Raw genomic sequence first — 20,057 nt, 5'->3', positions numbered from 1 at the left:
GTTCTGGAGGCTGTGGGATGCTGCTGTGCCCACTCAGCATGAACATGCAGAGAGGAATCGGAGCTGCCTCTGCACAAAACACCTCGGGGGGAGATGTCTGGGGGGGATATTTCTGTGCTCCCAGGTGGAAACCAGGAGAGCTGAGCCCTCCTTGGAAGGTCAGAGCAGCCACATCCTCCCTCTCCTGCCATGCCAACACACCCAGACTGAATTTCTCCAGCCACATCCACTTTTCCTGATCCTTCAATCCTCCCAAACTGTGAATTTCTCCAGCCACATCCACTTTTCCTGATCCTTCAATCCTCCCAAACTGTGAATTTCTCCAGCCACATCCACTTTTCCTGCTCCTTCACTCACGAGTGATGAAATCCCATTCATTTGTGCGAGCAACTGGGAAGATTTATTGTAAATAAAGTTCTGCACATTACACAACTGGCTAAAAATCATAATTAGAGCTGCACTGGGGAACATGTTTTATTTATCCTGACAGTAGTCTGGCTCCAATAATCCTGCCGTGATAAATGTCCCGAAAGTTTGTGGAGTTTCAGCAGCTCCAGCCCTTATCACAGCAATGGAAGTGGGAATTTCTGCCTGGGTTTGATGTGGCTCCCACAGCAGCACTCCAAACCAGCAAACCAGGCAAACTGGGAGCTGCTGGGAGTGTCTTCCTTCTGTCTGAATCAAAGAAATCGAAATTTTTCCACTGCTGCTAAAAAACTTCCAGGGCTGCAGCCACGTCTGTGTGAATTATCCGGGTTCTGGGCTAGGGAGAAGTGACAGTGGGATTGGGAGCAGGCAGACCCTCTGGAAAAGGGTCAGTGACACCATTAATGGGATGCAGACATTCCCAATCTCGCTGCTCTCCACCCTGCCAAGACTCCCAGGGCTGCCTTTCTAGTTTTAAGCACAATTTCAGGCCCATAAAACATCAGAGGATACAGGAATTATTATCCCAGCCCTGACAGGAGCCTCTGCAGGGACACAGGGGCTCTGTGCTAACGATGCTCCAGCTTCTCCTGCTCCCCCATCTGCTCAGGGGCATTTCCAAATTTACCCAATTCACCCCCAGAATTTTTATGGCTGCTCTGAGACCCATAAACGACTCCGAGCACAATCAAACATTGATCTGGCTTTGCTCATTCCTCAGCAAAAGAGGAAAAAAAGAGGAGCCCAATCCACCTCCTTTCCATGTGGGGGAATCCTGGGAAGTATTTCCACACAATCCCATCTGTATTTATGGGAAAACCCTCCTGAAACCATCAATTGTTGAATCCACCAAAAGGACCAAACCTTTTTTTTTTTTTTTTTTTTTTGTCAGAATATCAGAGAGGTTTTGCCCAGCCCAGCCCACAGCCACCAACTCCATCCTCTGCTCAGGGGTCAAGCAAGATTTATGATCCAAAATATTTATGGTCCACAAACATTTAAGTCTGCTAAATTTAGAGGGGCCAGAAGATTTCCAGCTCTCTTGATGAGAAATAATTATTTACATTGCTATAAAAAGAACATTCCAGCAACAAAGAGCTGCTGTGCTCTGATCCAGAGACCTCCAGATTCTTTTCCCACTGCTCCTCAGTGGCAGGGAATAGGAATGGGAATCCTAGGTTAGTTCTGCCTCATGACAGGCAGTTATTTAACAAACAGAATTCCAGAAGGGCTTTGTGCATCCTCCTGTCTGCAAAACAACACTTCCAAAAGGAATGAATACCTGGATTACATTTATTTTTACAAGGTTGTCCTTAAAAGTGAGACCAAGCAGGTTTTTCCATGTTTTCCAAGGATTTTCCACTTTCCCCCCCAACACACACCCCCCTACCTGAGAAGCCTGAAGGGAAGAATCAAGTTTGGTTTCCTCAGGAAGGGATTCCAGGGATGGTGTCCACATGGATCTCCAGGCTTGTGTAGGGTGAATCCAGAAAAACTCAGGGATTACAGAGCACCCAAACCATCCCCTGCTGCCTCAGGAAAGGGGGGAAATTTAAAATAAAACGGGGAAGAATGTTCAAGTGCTGTAGAATAAAGGAATTCCAGAGTGCTTTGGGTTGGGAGGGGCCCTTAGAGCCCATCCAGTGCCACCCCTGCCATGGGGACACTTCCCACTGTCCCAGGTGGCTCCAGCCTGGCCTTGGACACTTCCAGGGATCCAGGGGCTGCTCTGGGAAGCTGTGCCAGGGGCTGTCCCCCCCGCCAGGATGGGATTTATCCTGGATATCCCACCTAAACCCCCTCTCTGGCACTGTGGATGAAGGAATGACACCCTGAGAAGAGATGGAGCAGATCCTGCACACAGGAAAAGGGAGGAACACCTCCCTTTGTTACCAACCTGAGAAATGGCATTTTTTATAAACATGTGCAAGCATTCAATAAGGAAAATCCATTCTTTTGTAACTGTGAAGCTTGAACTGAGCCCCAGTTCATCCTCTCAGCATCTCCTGTCTCTGCCAAGCCCATCCTGGGCGTTTCTGGCAGCCAGGCCAGGCCAAAGGAACAGAGAAAAGGAGTGAATTAAGTGCCTGAGAGCCCTCCAAGTGCAGCATTCCACACAGCAACACGTCCTTTCCATCGATTTATTATTGGCAAACCAGCAAATGGAGAGGAACAGAGGAAATTGTGCATGGCTTTTATCTGAAATTCAGAATGCGAGCGCCCTGCGTCCTACCCAAAGCTGCTCTGATCCCATGGATTCCAGAAAATTCTCTGAGGTGTGGAGTTCATGCTTTACACAGAGCTCTCAAGGATTCAGCAGCACACCAGACATTACGAGTTGTCAGTAAAGGTTGCAGCCCAGGATTTATTTCACAGCAGAACGCAACAGCTTCTCTACAAAAGGAGACCGTGTGCATCCAAATCAAGCTGACACAGATACAAAACAAAGCCCTTGGAAATGGAATTCCTGATAAAAGCAGAGATCTTTGCAATTCATTCATCAAATTAAATAAGGAAAATGGCTTGGAGGAAAGTTCAGGAAGTGTTCTCTGCAGTGAAGACTTTACAAAAACGACAGAGCCATCTTAAACCATATCTTAATTTAAAATACCACCACAACAACAAAACCACATTCCACTGGGACTCCCATCACTTGGGGATGCCAGACTGCTCATTCACACGGCAGGGAAGAAAACCTTCCAGCTGCTGGAGGAGTAGCACCCACCTCCTTTACTGGAGGAAGAGTTGGGAAAGGTGAAAATCCTGACCCAGAATCTGCAGGAGCTCTTGGCTTCACTGATGGACGGCTGCAGAGCTCTTATTGCCAGGGCAGCCAAATTTTTGGCACTTCTAAACCCAAATAATCATGCCTGTTTATATATAATCAAGCTTTCACCATGGCTTTAGTGCTGCAAACTCTGCACGCCCCAATTAAGGGAGAATTTCTGCACTGGAGGAGCTGGAGGGGGTGAGGAATTGCAGCGTGATCCAAGCCCTGAAGACCAGAGGTGTGCAGGGATAAATATTCCCTTTTCCAGGGAAGGAAAAGCCACCTTTGAAAAACAGGGATCTGCTTTTCCAACCCGAGCACCTGAGCTCTTGTAGCTCCTACTGTCCTTTTATTGCTTCTGGAGGTCAGTGTGTTACACAGGTTTTGGTTTGGTTTTTTTTTGGTTTTGTTTTTTTTTTTTTGTTTGTTTTGTTTTTTGTTTTGTTTCTGGCTTTTTTTTTGGTTTTTTTTGTTTGTTTGTTTGTTTTGCTAAAAAACCAACAAAGCAATGCACAATGATTTTTATTTTTCAGAGCTATTGATTAAAAAAAAAAAAACAAACCCACCTGATCTCTTGGAAACAAGACCCCAGTGCTGAATTACTCCTGAGCTGCCAATGTTTGCAGTGCGTGACTCCGTTAAAAATAGGAAAAATTGGCAAAATGCACCCCCCACAAAAAAAAAAAAAAAAAGAAAGAAAGAGAAGAGAAGAGAAGAGAAGAGAAGAGAGAAAAGCTTTTCCCAGCTGTAACATCTGTTCAGTCTGCCTGGCTGACAAGTGCTGCTGATGGAACTGCCTTGCCAGCACTCCCCAGCAGCAGGAGGGACTTTCTGGAGCAGGGAACTGGAGCAGTTTTGTCCTTTTCCCTGCCCCACAACCCCAGAGTCACCTCTGGCTCGTCACCTGCGGGAGGATGAGGGGGGCACAGGCAATGCCAGCAAAAGACTCTGGGAAGTGCAAATCCCTCTCCCACTCGTCCGTCTCTGTGTTGTAGACCTGCACGATGCTGGTCACGTTGTTCAGGTGCCAGTTGTAGCCCCCCACGATGTAAATCTTTTTTTCCAAGAGGCAGCAGCCTGCCTCCGACTGCCCCGCGCGCATCGGGCTCACCGTGGTCCACTGGTCCGTCTCGGGGACGTAATATTCCACAGCCAGGACATCAAAACATCGATCCACGTGGTCCATACGGCCTCCCAGGGCGTAAATCCTGCTGTTGGCACTGACCATGGCGTGCAGCACCCTGGGCTCGTTCATGGGAGTCTTAAACTCCCACTGATCCGCGGCGGGGTCGTAACAGTGCAGAGCTTTCTTGTCCTCCACGGAGATCCCGTATCCCCCCGAGATGTACAACCTGTCCCCCGCCGTGGCCCCGGCGTGGCCCCACGTCCTGCGCTTCAGGGAGCACACGTAGGTCCACTCGTTGTCCTTGGGGCAATACTTCTCCACCGAGGCCAGGCTGCCCGAGCGGTTACGGCCGCCCGTGGCGTAAACCATCCCTCGGAGAACGTTGAGCTGGAACTGGATCCTGCTCTCCTGCATGGCCTGGATACGCAGCCACTGGTTGAGGTGGGGATCGTAGCGATAGGAGACGTCCACGGCGCCCTCCCCGCTGCGGTACTGCAGCTGCTGCCCTCCTACCAGATAGACAAAATTATCCAGCACGGCCACGCAGGAGTGGCTGCTGCCCACCTCCATCTCGGTGAGCTCGCGGAACTGGCGGCCGGCGGCGTCGGGCAGGCAGAAAACCTTGGAGCTGACGGTGCGGTCGTTGTCGGTGTAGGGGGTGCCACCGAAGGTGACGAGGGACAGCGCGTCCGAGCGGATGGCCGTGCGCGGGGACTGCATCTCGTGCTGCCGGAAAGGAAGGATCTGGTAGTTGAAAGCTTCCAGCAGGTATTGTCGGCACAGCACGTCCTCCACCATGATGTCCAGGGTCTGCACGCTGTCCACCAGCTCCGAGGATTTCATCAGAGGGAAGCGGATGTGGCAGAGCACCTGGCTGGCACTGGCGCGGCGCGCGGGGTCGAACTGCAGCCAGCGCACGGCGGCGCGGAACAGCTCGATCTCGCTGCAGCTCTTGAGCTTGTTGCTCTGAAGGAAGAACACCAAGCGCTCCAAGGGCAGGTGGAGGAAATCCTCCTCCTCGGAGATCTGCAGGAAGTGCCTGAAGGTGAAGGAATCCACGGATTCCTTAAGGGATGCCAGGCTGAAGGTGGTGGCCATCTGCCCGATGTTGAGGCACGTCTCCACGCTCATGGCAGACTTGAGGAACTCCTCGCACAGCTCCACCACCGGCACCATCTGCAGGAAGACGGCGGCTCCCAGCACGTCCTGGATGCAGTCGAGGTCCAGGGTGACCTCGGCGCTGTAGGCGAAGTCAATGATGTGCTTCAGGCCCTTGGCAGACACACCTTTGAGCTCGATCACGTCCTGGCTGGCTTCTCTCATCCCGCCCGTGAACATGGCCCTGCAGGTCAGCAACACAAACAAAAAAATCCCCCCTTGTTTAAGCAAAAGATGTAGCACCTTGGAGTCGGGTTTTATTTAACACTCTGATTCTCTTAGGGTGGGGAAGGGGGGAATAAATCAAGGCTAAATCTCTACGAGCCAGGAGAAATGAGAGTGTGCAATGACTTACATAAGGCTTGCATAAACAGTGCACTGAGGAGGAATATTCAGCAACCGGAGAAGTTTTTCAATCCCAGTGGCAGCAGGAATAAGAGCACACCACAGGACCAAGCTCCAGGAAGAGGCAGAGCTGCCAGAGCAGGGAGTGAACAATTCTGGACACCAATGAATCCGTGATATCCAGCAACAAAAACGAACCCACGGGATCTGCACCAGCAGAGATCAGGAGCTGGACCCTGAAGGGTTTCAGGTTTAGGATCTGGGAGCACAAGGAAGGAACACACCTGTGGTAGGAGTCCAGTGATTCCTGGCCCTGTTATCCTGTTACCTCGCAGGGAAGTACGAAACGGCTCAAAAATTGCAGGTGCAACACATCTCATGAACAGCTCTGGGCTTCCAGCAGAACCTCCCCTCCAAAGCTCCTTCCTGAAAAAATGGGAGCTGCAGCCCCTCCAGCAAGGCCAGCAGCAGGGGGCTGACAGGCAATTAAACAAAAATCGGGGGGAAAAGGCTCAGTTACAGCACAGCTGTGAGCACATCGCTCGCCCAGGCCACGCAGAGCTTAGGCCCTGCCTGGATCCCCTCCTTGAGAGGCTCCTAAATCCCACAGGAAGCACATTCCACACCGAGGGCTGTGAGGCCAGGGCTGCACTGGTGGGGTTTGAGGCCATTTCCAGCCCCTTCCAGAGGGTTTTGTTGCCCAGGGGTGGCTGGGGGTAAAGGTTTGCACCCCTTGGTGGAGCAGTTGTGGGTCAGGCAAAGTCAGAGCAGGTGACATGGAGCGACACGGAGTGACGTGGAGTGTCACCACTCCCTGCCGCTGCTCACACATCCCAACAAGTCCATGAATTGTCACATAAGAGGTGCCTTAAAATTTCACATTTTGGGCTGGTTTTTTTCCACCTCCTCTTTTCCATGGGAAAAGGTAAATCCATGGTGTCACCAGAGCAGCTTGCGCCGACTCCAAGGTGCGAGTCAGCCCCAAAAAATGCTGACCAGACCCTACATCGACACAGGAATAAAGGAATATCTTGGGAGCACTGTCAAAAGACAGGAGTTCCAAGTTTCCTGTCCAAACCAGGCTAGAAAACCTGCTGCCGTCCAGCATAAACCCAAGAAATCCTAAATGACCTAAATAAGGAAATATCTGCATGTGAGATCAGCCTGCTGTAAGCGAGTGACCGGCAATGCTGTTCCCAATTATTTGTCCGTGCAGCAGATGAGAGAATTCTGCTGAAATCCCTGCATATCCCATGTCCCAGCCCTGATCCCTCACCCCAGAGGACACCCAGCCACGTGTGTGCTCCAGCACCAGCTGAGCATTTATTGTTGCCATGCTGAAGACAAATCATCAACTAGAATGCAATTCCCTTCCAAAAGTGTTATGGTTTTAAAGTGCTGATTATATAAATGCCTCGATTTCACTCTTTTCCCTCCCCCTTCCCACAGGAAAAAAAAAAAAATCAAAACCACAGAGGGTTTGCAAAAGCTGGATTATTCTGCCATTGTTCCCCAGGACAACCTTCTTTAGCACCACTGAAGTTCTAAGGAGGAACTTGCTCAGAAATCAGTTTTTGACAGTGAAACCACCCTGGCAGTGGCCCTGCACCCTAATAAAACAGAGCCATCAGCATTGGGGGGGAGAGCAGCTCCAGGATTAATTAAAAAAAGGAGAGGGATAAGCCTGGAGGGTTTGTGTTAGGCCAGGGAGAGAGGAAGGAAAATGAACACAGAGCAGCTGAAGAATGGGCAGAGAGAGGGACAGCAGAAGTGAAGCCCCTTGGTCTGGTTTGCCTGCTGGGAGGGACCTGCACATCAAGGTAAATCCCACTAACAGCCCCTCTTCCACCCTCCCCAGAACCTGGAACAACTCCAGCTCGAGTTCTCTGTGAGTCTGAGCCTTTCCTGCTCCTGGTGTCCCCACGTCCCTCACTTTGTGCTGCCACTGGTGCTGTCCCAAAAAGATCCCAGACTCCAAGGTCAGAGCTGGGGTTTGACAGAGAGCCAGTCCTGAGGTGGGGGAGCTGGGGAAGGGGCTCAGCAGGAGAAAAGGGGGCTCTGCACAATTCCCTGACAGGAGGGGACGGCTGTCAGGGGACAACAGGACAAGAGGGAACGGCTCAGGCTGGGCCAGGGGAGGATCAGGTTGGATATTTGGGAAAATTTCCTCATGGAAAGAGTGGTCAGGCTTTGGAAGGGGCTGCCCAGGGAGGTTTGATGTCCCCATCCCTGGAGGTGTCCAAGGAATTCCGGGACATGGCACTCAGTGCTCTAGGCTGGGGACAAGGTTGAACTTGATGACCTTGGAGATCTTTTCCAACCTCAACCACAATTCTGTGATTCTGTGACAGAGGTAAGATTAATAAAATACCTATTTTCACTCAGGACTGAATTCCCTGCCCTGCAACTGGCTCCCTCTGCATTAATTTGGCTGTGGGAACTCCTCGTGATGCTTCAGTTTTCAGCCCACACCAGTCAGGAAAACTCTCCCAGACCTTCCGGGATCACACAGGGACCCAGGGCAGGGAGCCCTACAGACAGAGCAGTGGTGGTCAAAGAGAACAGGAGGATGGGATGTCTCGTTCTGGAGCCCTCACTGCCACTTCCAAATCAGCTCAATTGGCTCCAAGAACAAAAGCAGCAGCAACACGTGCCCAGGTGGGTTCAAAACCTGAGCTTGGACTCCTGCCTTGGCCCAGCAGCTGTAGTTGAACAAACCTGAGTGCAGAGGGACTGATCCTGAACCTCTACCTGCCTGCAGGACATTGTGGAGCAAGCCAAACCTCCAAAGGTTTCTGTGGGGTGGGACTTTTGGGGTGTGGTGGGGAGATTGGGGCAGGGGAGGATGGGGAGGCAGCAAACCCATGGGAAAGGTGCAAGTGCCTGCTTTCCTATGGGATTCTCACCTGAAATAGTCACTGCAGGCAGCCAAGACAACTTTATGAACCTGAAACACTTCATTATTTATAGTGAGGATGACATCAAGCAGCTGAGCCTGGGCTCGGAGCGAGGCCAGTCCCTGCAGCAGCGTGGTGCTGTGGCCAGGAGCAGAGAACGTGCATTTCAGGGTGCTGTTCTTGTCAGCCATGCTAAAAACAGAACAAGAGAGACAGGCTGGTTTGAAATGAGCACAGAAATGTCAGGTACCCACCCAGAGAGATGGGGACACGTGGGAAGGCAAATTCCCACCTCGACAGCCACCCAGAGAACATCAGCACCTCGAGTTCCCTTGTCCCAGCACAAAACACTTCCACATTTTCCAGATATCCTCTGGCACTGCTGACAACCCTGCAGCACACACGGGGCTCCAGACACCACCCAAACATCTCCTGGGACCACAATCTCCAAGGAATTTTGGTGTCTCCACTCTGAGCCCACCCTGACACCAGGTGCTTTTTCTCCTCACCATCTTCCCTGCCTGCAGCTGCTGGATTCCCTGCTCTGGCCAAGGACAGCCCTGCCAACCCCATTTGATCCTTCCCTTCTCCCTGACCCCCAGAGAGAAGCAAAAATCAAAATATTGCACGGCACTGGCTGCCCTGAATAACGTCAGCTGTTTGAGCAGCACTGTCAACAGTCCCCTCCCAGCGTAAACATTTCCTTGCTTTTCCCAATGCCTCTCACACGTGTTCCCCAGCAGCATCCCAGGATCTGCCTGGCCTCAGATGCACTTGTCAATGGGAACAGCAGGAGCCCTGCTCCAGGGGAAGAGGCTGTGGGATGCTCTGGAAAGAATTCCAGGACAAACTTCAAGCCCGCTCGTGGGAAATCCCAAATTCATTTGCAAGTTTAATCCGGTTCTGAGTGATTTTTCAGGATCAAGATCCTGGAAAGAAAACACAGGGATCAATATTCAGGATGGGGATGATGTTTCCAGGAGCATCCTGCTGCTTGTTCTCTGCTTTTTTGAGGAGTGTTTTATGGAAACGTGACATCAAAAAAATCCCAAGGAGGAGATTATCCCGGGTCTGGGAAGCTGCGTGAGTTGCTCCAAAATCCACAGTGGGAGAGTGCACTTAGGACTGCACTAAGAGGGAATTATCATCACTATAATAATAATAATAATTATTATTATTATTATTATTTAGGTGGAATAAATCAACGGAGCCAAAAAGGAGTAGGCTGGGGCTGAGTAATCCCAGGGTTTGCTCCAACCCTCCTCCCCAAGAACTCCCTGGAACAACAACAGCCACACACAATGGACCAAATACGAGCCTTCGAGGTCAGGGAAGAGTCAGGGAGATGGGATAACAAAAAAGGGGATGTAAACAATCCTCAAACAATGAGGGACAAGGGACAGGGCTCTGCTCCTATCGGGTTGCAATTTCCTGCAAGCTTTAGGGTGAGGGAGCGAGGGGAAATCTGGGATGTCCATCAGAGCACTGGGAAGGGAGGCTCTGGATGCACAAAACAAACCTTGGCAGGCTGGCTCGAGCTCCTCAGGATTGGGAATGAGCCTCAAAATCCATCGGAGCTCCTGCTGGGATGGCTGATGGTGCTCAGGGGTAGGGTGGTCTGAAACCCCCACCCTAAAATCAAAGCACTCTAAAGAGCCTCAGAGCAGAGTGTGGAGTATTCCTCGCCGGAATAAAAAGGATTAGCAAAAAGGCAGTTGCTGACAGGACGTTTAGCCACACTCTGCAAGCCAAGAAATGCCTGTCCACCCCAGCTCTTCCCAGGGAAAAAGAGGGAAGAGATTGGAGGGAGCGAGGAGCGGATTCTCACCACATCCAGAACTTTTCCCTGTCCTCTCTGGAACTTGGATTTGCTGGGGGAGGAAGGAGGAAAGGTCCAGCAGCAGCAGGGAAGTGATTGTCCCTCTGCACACAGCAGCAAAGCCACAGCTCCAGGCTGGACAGGTAAAATCCACAGGGACAGATCTGTTGGGAGCTGTGACTTCCCCACACTCCTGTAAGAGTCTCCTCATGGGAATTTTCCTTTTGTTTTGTACTGATTTCAAACATTCCTCTTCCCAGCCTTGGGGTTCATCCCTATGGGAATGCTGTCCCTGGATGCACAGCACAGGTTCAACGAGTGTCACCTGAACAAATATTTTTTTTTTTCCTTTTCCTCAATTAACTTTTACAGGATTAGCTCAGGGCGGGTTGGTCCATCTGTGTGGGATAAAGGTGTTTGGATGTGGGACTCATTTCAACAGGTAATGGAACAGCTACTCCAGGAAAAACTTTGTGTTCTGGTTGCTTTGTCTATTTACAGGGTTAGAATAAAAGGATCCAATGATTACACAATACCCTGAGGAGGGAAAATAAAAAGCAGAACAAAAAAAAAGCATCACTAATGTCCAGCAAAAAAACCCAAAAGGGTTTTCAAGAGAAAAAAATAAGCTGGAAACAAAACAAAATCCACACAAAGCATGAGAAATCAAGTAAGCGATTTATGGAAAACAAAGCAGGAGGAGGAGAGGTGAGAGAACAGCACCAAGCAGTGTTTGCTCTGCGGGGAGAAAAAAGGGATTTGTGATAAGAGCAGGCTTGGCTGGGCACAGGAGCACACCTGAATCCACGGCCTTGGCTCCCACTCCAGCACTGGGAATGAAGGAAGAGGAGAAGCAGTTAGATGCCAGAGAGTGAAAAATAAATATGTAAAACCCCCGAGCACAAAAGGAAGCCTTGAACATCTGAGAGTGCCTTTGTGAGGCTGTCGCTATCTCATCCCAGATCTCCAAATGCTGTGTACTTGTTGCTTAACAATTTGTTATAGCAGGAACAGCCTGGAAGACAAAATTTGGGAAGAGCTTGTGTCTCCTCCTCGAAGCTCAGAACGTGTCCCGGAGATAAAAGCCTTTCAGCACAAGAGGGAGAAAGTGTTTATTCCACTCCTTCCCTTTCCTTGGGAGGCAGGGCTGGAGAGCTTCTGGAATTTTCCCTGGGATGTCCTCAAAGATCTGGGGTTTCTGTGGTCAGAGAGTTCCTTCAACACCTTGGCTCGGAGCAGGGTCAGGAGTGGGGGCTGCACCCGAATTTATCCTTTGGGAAAACAAAAATCCCACCCACACCAACATCCCACGGCAGGGATCCCAACATCCCAACACCAGCAGAACCTCTCCCATGGATACATCGGCATGGAGGTGGCTTTGGAAGGAGCAGGAATCCCATTTTCCATATGGAAACAGCTGTGAAAGGCATCCTTCTATCCATGGCACACACGGCAGGGGCAGCTGGAATCCCACAGCCACGCTGAGCCAGAAGGGTGATGCCTTTAGGGCAGCAGCCTCAGAGGCTCTGATGGTAACATCCCTGGTACCCCAGAGACTCTTAACAACATCCCTGGTACCCCAGAGACTCTGATAACAACATCCCTGGTACCCCAGAGGCTCTGATAACATCCCTGGTACCCCAGAGACTGTGATAACAACATCCCTGGTACCCCAGAGACTCTGATAACATCCCTGGTACCCCAGAGACTCTGATAACATCCCTGGTACCCCAGAGACTCTTAACAACATCCCTGGTACCCCAGAGGCTCTGATAACAACATCCCTGGTACCTCAGAGACTCTGATAACAACATCCCTGGTACCCCAGAGACTCTGATAACAACATCCCTGGTACCCCAGAAACTCTGATAACAACATCCCTGGTACCCCAGAGACTCTTAACAACATCCCTGGTACCCCAGAGACTCTGATAACAACATCCCTGGTACCCCAGAGACTCTGATAACAACATCTCTGGTACCCCAGAGACTCTGATAACAACATCTCTGGTACCCCAGAGGCTCTGATAACATCCCTGGTACCCCAGTTCCAGGCAGGGAATGAGTAATGGGATTGAGGATTTGTCTCAGAGCCGCTGCTCTGAAGTCAGATTGTATTAAATCCTCTGTGTCATGTTTTCTGTGGTCAGCGTGAGGGATGAACCCCAAAAGCTGAAGCCTGCTGCTCAGGGAGGGTGTGGAGATGTCCCAGAGATGGTTCAGGGAGCAAACAGCAGGCAGGGAAAGGAAACAGGGCCAGAAATCCTCCTGCTGCTCACCCCCAGCTCACCGACCACAGGCTCTGCTCACACACTTTGAGTTTTGACCAAAACCAGATGCAGAGAGAGAGAGAGAGAGAGAGAGGAGGCATCTGGACAGCCCAGAGACCTCTGAAGCTGAGATGTTGAGGGCCACACTTCAAGAACCAGCTCAGGCACAAAGAACATCCCAAGAACCCCGGTGCTGCCTCCTCCGTTCCCCCCCCGGCGTCACGTGGAATCCAAGATGCGTTTCGAGCTAATGAATCATTTTTACCAAATCTGTACTGATGATTAAAAACATCAAAGCTGGAATTAAAGGCTTACCAAGCATGAGTTCATATTTCAGCGTGTTTGCAACCACTGTACAAGTACAAGTGGAGAGAATTAGAGCAGGACAGATTGTAACATTTTAGTGATTGAATTAAGGGTGAAAAAAATCTTTGGCTGCACCACTGCCTGTCGTGTTCCTCCTCTTCTTTTACAACATGGAAGGAGGGGTGGTTTGGTGCTCTCCATCCCAGCTCAGCATCCCCACATTTTCCCACTTTTTGGGCAGGTGGTGCTCAGTAATTTTTCATCCAGGAGAAACTCAAGGGGTTTTGGCAGGATTCCTAAGCAGGGCAAACTTCCAGCAGCCAAACTCTTCCATAAACTCCAGCTCCAGAGCTGGGACACCGTGGGGAATGGCTGGGGGACAGGAGGGGAAGGAGGAAAAGCAGCAGAACGGGTGGAAAAGAACCAGGTGTGGAGTGGCACAGCTTTTCCAAGGCTAAACAAAAGGGCTGGGGATTGCAAAATAGCCAGCGAGGCACCTGCAAGGAATTTTTTGTGGTGAGAGAAGCAGAACTCCCATAAAGCTGGAGAGTAACTTTATTTAGAACATAAGGTATGAATATTAAGGACCTTCTTTAGGAACCTTTGACAGGCAGCATTATAGATATCTTAATAATGCAAATCATTTAATGCCTTTAGTTTCATGCCCAAGTAAAAAAAAAAAAACAAAAAAAAAAACCACACATTTAGATTCAGATTTTTAAACTACAATTAAGACACTTAAAATCAAAACAAAAGTCAAACTCCCTCAGATAAGTCACTGGTAGCCATGGTGACTGTAATATTTCAGATCCTGAGGCTTTATATCACATGCCCAAACGATGAAAATGAGTTTTCAGCACTTCACACTCACAAATGCTACGTTAGGGCAGAAAGGCTGAGCCCTTCACTGTGGATTTGCTGCTTCCCAGACTCACATTTGGGATTTTTGGATGACGTTCCCATGGCCTTTGCATCCCTCTGAGAAGACACAGCAAGGAGTTTCCTTGGAAGTTTGGGGGCAAGGAGGATGAGGCACAAAAATACCTGCCCTGTTAACCTACTTCTGTTCCCAGCAGCATTTACAGCATTTCCCAGCCAAATTAGCAACCACAATAAGCACTTAATGATCAGCAACTAATTAAATATTAACACTCTGAATGAAGGGGATGTTTTCCAGCGAAATATAATCATCCTCAAGAAAGATATGGGCGCAAAAAAAAAGTGTTTAATCGATTTCTTTGTTCCCTTTTCCAACTCCTTCTCTTAATTTCTCCCATTTCCCTCCTCTGCCTCCACTCATTTTCCACTCCTGACACCATCTCTTTCATCAAAGCAATAAATAAAAGGAGAGAGCCCGAGACTAATATCGCTATTTAAAAGTGACTGGCAATTTGCAGGGCTCAAATAAAGAGGTTATAAATGGGGGCTGAGTTTCAGGAGTGTGAAAATAATGGACCTCTGGAAAACGCCCTCGAGCACAACAGGAGAGTTTGAAAAGTCTCCAGCCTCGAAATTTAAGGGAATTTAAAATTTGGCAAAGGGAGAGCAAAGAAACATTCGCTGTTTAAGAAAGAAAAAGGACAAAGCCCAGCAAACAAAGCCTTTTTTTTTAGTTCTGTTTCAGGGCCCCAAAGGTTTGTCCCTCTTCCAGCAGCTGCACTGGTCAGCACTGGGATGGGACTGGGCACTGCTGTGCTCCCACACTGACCACTGCCAGCCAACCCAGGCCTCATTCAGCCCTGCAACTCTGTGAAAATTGCAATTAAAGCTGGATTTTACAGAAGCCAGGAGGCACCTGGTTCATTTTCCAGTGCTTTCTGTCTCAGGTTCTGCTGATCCCTTGACTTCCTTATCTGCATCCCATTTCCCTCAAGGACATCCTGGAGCCCAAAGGTAAAGCAGCAAGAAGCTTTTTCAATTTATTTATTTGTTAAATATTATTATTTTTTATACCCCTAGAAGTGTCAGACATTTCCAAAATCTCTGTTTTTCTTTTCTTCTGAGCCGGGCTCGCTCAGGGCCCAGCAGACACACACATGAATTTATTCTGCTCCCAAGCATCAATCAGGAGGTTGTTTGCAAGCCAAAGGAGGTGGGATTTTGGTTTCTGCACTAATAAAACTGGATGGCTGTCAAAAAGCTGGCTGGCCTGGTAAACCACAGCAGCAAAAAAAAAAGTGGAGGGTGAAAGATGTGAAGATGTTCAACCCTGCCACCACCCAGGGTTTGAACGTGAGGCTCTGGGTAGGACATGCTGTACCCAGGACAAATGGGGGGGGGGGAAGGAAAAACAGCAACAAAAAACCCCCAGAATCTGATTTCTTTAAATGTTTCTGTCACAGAACCAGAGGTATCTTTGTGCTGGTGCAGTGGGAGAAGCAGTTTGGGGCTGGTTATTCAGCAGCCAAAAGGAGAAATGGACTCTCAGGTGAGAGGTTTGTACACCTGGGCTTGGAGGGGTGAAAATGTCACAGTAAGATTAATTAGAAGGATTTGCCATTTCTCTCTCTCTCTCTTTTTTTTTTTTTTTTTTTTTTTTTTTAATATATTTAGAGCTACCACAGAGGGTTTTGTCCTGTACTGGGGTTTTCCTCAGTCCTGCCCAAAGCTGGTCACAGCAGAGAGGTGACAGCTGGAGAGGTGACACCCATCACCACCCACCACTGCCACCACCTCCACCTGCTCTTGTCACAACGACTGAAAAGATGCTCCCCCCACCCCATAAACCTGGTGGTTAAACCAAACCTAATCCCTCTGAGCCAGGAACAAACAGAGCAAACACAAAAAAATCACTGGCAGCGTGCCCATGGCTGTGTGACAGGCAGTGTGACAGCAGTGACAGAGCCAGGCACACAGGGACCCTCGGAGCATGGAGTTTACATCCATGTACATAAAATCCATGTACACCCCTGAGATCAGGCTGGTTACACACTCAGTACTCCCTGACAGCTCTGCATTAAACACTCCACCTTTCCCCAGCTCAGGGTCAAACCCTGCTGTGCAAAAAGCCAAACTACAGCGGTGCCACGTCCAAAATAACCCAAAAATCAGAGTTGTGCCCTGCTGATGGAACAGCCCGAGGGAGCAGCGGGTGCTCCTTGAGCCTCTCCCAGAAGTGCAAAGGCTGGGAGGCACCTAGTGGTCTTGGGAAGCACAGCAGAGCCACCAAGGCCACCCCAAAAGTGTCACCTGGGCCACACACAGGCACTGCTGGACACTGCCCACCTGCCCTGCGTCACCTTGTCACCTCTGGGAGCCGAGCAGAGCTGATCCATGGCGTTATGTCCATCCAAAAATCTGTCAGGACCCATCCAGGCTCTGCACAGGTCACCTTCCCTTTGGGGACAACCTGTGCCAGCTCTGCCAGCAGCTCTGGCAGGTCCCCACTGCAAGGAAATCCTTCCCCACTTTGTTCCACACGAGCACGCCGGGCCCTGTGATCCACACCTGGGAAGAAATCAGGAAAACTTCCAGCTTTTCCAGAGGTCCTGGGAGCAGTGCTTGTGCCAGGCTGTTTGTGCAGCACGGATTTTGCACGGCCTGGGCAGTGTGGCAATAGAACAACAGGAGCAGTCACCTGCAGGGCAGGTGCTCCTCTCCCCACCCTGCACCTCCACCCTCCACATTACAGCCTGGGAGTTCAGGCAAAACCAGCACAAAGTGATGGGACAGCAGAGAGCAGCAGCAAACCCTCCCATTCCTTCCATGGAAATGAAGGAATTGGTGTTTTCCAGCAGGTGGGAGCAGCTGCCCCAGCACTCGGCATCAAATTCCAGCTCAAACCTGCTTGCAGCCTATTCCTCTCCTCACCTGAACCCTCTGCACTCAGGTTTGTCCCCATCACAACATTTTCTTTCCCAGCTCTGTGAGAAGCTTTGTCTTGCACAGGCTTTGTGCCACCTTGCCCTGAACAGCTTTTCTTAAAGATCCCAAATTTCTGTTCAACACCAGCATTCCTTAATAAATGAGAAAGTGGGAGAGACACTTCAACAACCATCCTGCTGTGCAAGGCTCCTCCTTACAAAGCCACACCTTGGAGGTAGGACAGGAACCTGTAAAGCATCCCCCAAGTTTACTTTTGGTCTAAATAAAACCCCCAGCTCGGGACTCTCCCCACACTTCAAGAACAAGCAGCAGTTATTTTTACAGTGATTCAGTTCAAGCATAAACATTTACACCACGTCTACCAGATCTAACAACTAAATCTGTCTGAAACTTGCCATGTGGCAGAGGATGGATTATAGAAACCCCACAAAAACTCCACTTCAGCTCCAAAAGGGAAAAAATACCCAGTCTGATTGAAGGGTGAAGCTGTAGGAGATGACAGGAATACCAGAGCAAGGCAGGCTCACAGCTCTTACCTTCCCCCCTTTGTGGTTTTACTCCATCCTCCTGGACATTTCTCTCCTTCCCACCATTTTCTCAGAAGGAATTAAGTCTGTGAACCCCAGGTCAGCATTCCCCTGATGGGAACCCAGATAATTTGTGATAAAACCTTGCCTTGTTCATCCTGGTTTTCACAGCAAACACTCCGGCGTGTCCTTCAAGGGATAATTCCCAATTAATTCCTCGGCAGCTTGTCTGGATACCTCAAATAATTCCCATGGAAAGACCTGCATGGGGACATTCTCTGCAGCATCTGGGGTGATGTTTATCCCATATTTTTGTGACCTTGCTTTGCACAACCCCACCTCACCAAGGCTGCAGGAATGGCTTAAGCACAGAAGCTTCTGCTGAGGGTCCTGAAGGGTTCCACACTTCCTCTCCCTGACCCCAAATCACATCCCCACTGCTACAGAGTGAATTCTGCAGCCTGAAACTCTCCCTCTACGTGACAAAGAGGGCTGGGAGTAAAATATGAAACCCATTTGTAAGTCATGAAATTCTACCCAAGCAGGAAGAGAGGGGGAAAAGAAACCACCCCAACCTTAAGTTTACTTCAAAATAGAAGTTTGGGGCTGTTTGCTTTTCAGTGCCCAGGAGTGGCATTATCTTGTGTCATCAGCATGTCCAGGGCCTTTTGTCCCCATGGTCTTGCACAGCCTGTTCTGTGTTGAATGAAAGAGCAGGATCCCAGCAGAGAAGTGAATTTTCCTGCTCCGGGGCAGCCACGCAGCTCCTGGGCAAGCAGTAGCAATTCCTAAGATGGAAATTCTGCCCGTGGTGTTGGAGCTGCAGTGCACCATCCAAATGGCATGTGTGAAACAGCCCCAGAGCCTCTGTCCTCCTGCCTCACAGAGCAAATTACAAGTGCAGAAAAGTCACAAGTGCAAGCACCTAACAAGGAATCACTGCTGACAGGGAATGCCCTTGGAATCCTCCTCACGCTCTGCAGCACATCCAAAGCCCTCCATCAGGCTTCTCCTCGTATTCCCCAATAAATCCACCTTCAAACAAGTAAGAAAACCTTTTAAACTGCAGACCAACAAGAAGCAGGATCCAAACTTCAACGGGCTTTGCTTTAAAATTAACCAAGAAAATAAACACGCTGCGATAGGGAACATGACAGAGCTGCAGCTCGGGGAAATAAAACTGCTGCAGCTCCAGCCTGGGTGATTTATCACAGCCCTGAAACAAATTACTTCCCTTTCTCACTGCTGCACACCCAGGGAACTCCCAAGTGTCAGGGGAGCAGTGCTACCAACACCTGGAGTGAGAAGTGCTGGAATTCCTGTCTGAGAAAGGAAAAGGAGGCATAGAGGGATAAAATGAGATGCCACAGGTGACACAGCACGGAGCTTCACAGAGCACAGATGGTTACTGGAGGGGGGCGAATAGGATATGTCTACAGGTGAGGATTCAGAGAGGCTTTTCCAGACCCAGCAATGACTGGGAGAGCTTCCCCTCATGACACAGACGGGGATCACTTCAGGAGGCAGCGCGAGGATAAACGATGCTTTGGAGGGAAGTGACACCCTGACAGCACCAGCGAAACATCCCCAAGACAGACACAAGTCCCTGAGCACCCAGAGAGACACCACAACTGTCCAACACCCAGAGAGACACCACAACTGTCCAACACCCAGACACAACTGTCCAACACCCGGACACCAGAACTGTCCCAGCACCGTCCAACACGAACTTGGGATAGCCACAGACAGGAAAACTCTGGGAACAGAAATTCCTCCATGAGCAGGTGGTACCTGCAACATCCAGAGCATCACCCAGCCAGGTACCACATCACCTAGACAGGTAATCCCCAGCCCTGGGGACACCGGGCACCAGGCACTGAGTACTGAGCACCGAGCACCGGGCATCGAGTATTGGGCACCAAGCACCAGGCACTGAGCACCGAGCACCGGGCACCGAGCACCGGGCACCGGGCACTGAGCACCGAGCACCGGGCACTGAGCACCAAGCACCGGGCACTGAGCACCGAGCACCGGGCACCGGGCACCGGGCACTGAGCACCGAGCACCAAGCACCGGGCACCGGGCACTGAGCACCGGGCACCGAGCACCGGGCACCGGGCACTGAGCACCGAGCACCGGGCACTGAGCACCGGGCACTGAGCACCGAGCACCGGACACCGAGCACCGAGCACCAAGCACCGGGCACCGAGCACCGGGCACTGAGCACTGAGCACCATCGCCCCCAGGCAGCGCTCCCCGTGCGGCCGTGCCGGCGCTCGGTACCCGCGGGCCCGGGGGAAGGCTCGGACTCCGCTGGGGCCCGGCCCCGCTGCCCGGCCTAGGCCGCGCCCGGCCCCGCTCACCTGCTCGGCCGCTCCGCGCCGAACTCGGCCCCGCCGGACTCCGCCATGGCCGAGCGCTGCCGCCGGTGCCGCCGGTGCCGCGGGGAAAGCGGCGGGGCCGCCGCGTTAAAGGCGCAGCAGCGGCGGGGACCGGGAGCCGCGGGCTCCGCTCCGCGCCCGCCGGGCCTGGCGCCGCCCCGCCACCACCGCCACCGCCGTGTCACCGCCCCGCGGGAGTGCGGGCTGT

The 20,057-nt window shown here is 50.9% G+C and overlaps 1 protein-coding gene across 1 annotated transcript; it reads right to left on the bottom strand.

Annotated features, from left to right (window-relative positions):
• Window positions 1–3,370: 3,370 nt before the first annotated feature.
• Window positions 3,371–19,878, bottom strand: KLHL26 (kelch like family member 26). Its single transcript, XM_062510075.1, is given in 6 exon segments — window positions 3,371–5,664; window positions 5,836–5,920; window positions 5,923–6,109; window positions 6,452–6,557; window positions 8,732–8,914; window positions 19,832–19,878. Coding segments are annotated over 6 exon segments (2,190 nt in total). The 3' UTR covers window positions 3,371–4,082.
• Between the last annotated feature and the right edge of the window lie 179 nt (window positions 19,879–20,057).

This window comes from Cinclus cinclus, chromosome 28 (genome assembly GCF_963662255.1).
Source record: "Cinclus cinclus chromosome 28, bCinCin1.1, whole genome shotgun sequence".
In the NCBI taxonomy this organism is placed as follows: Eukaryota; Metazoa; Chordata; class Aves; order Passeriformes; family Cinclidae; genus Cinclus; species Cinclus cinclus.
The sequence above is the reverse complement of the archived record's forward strand: the minus strand, read 5'-3'. Positions and strand labels throughout refer to the sequence as shown.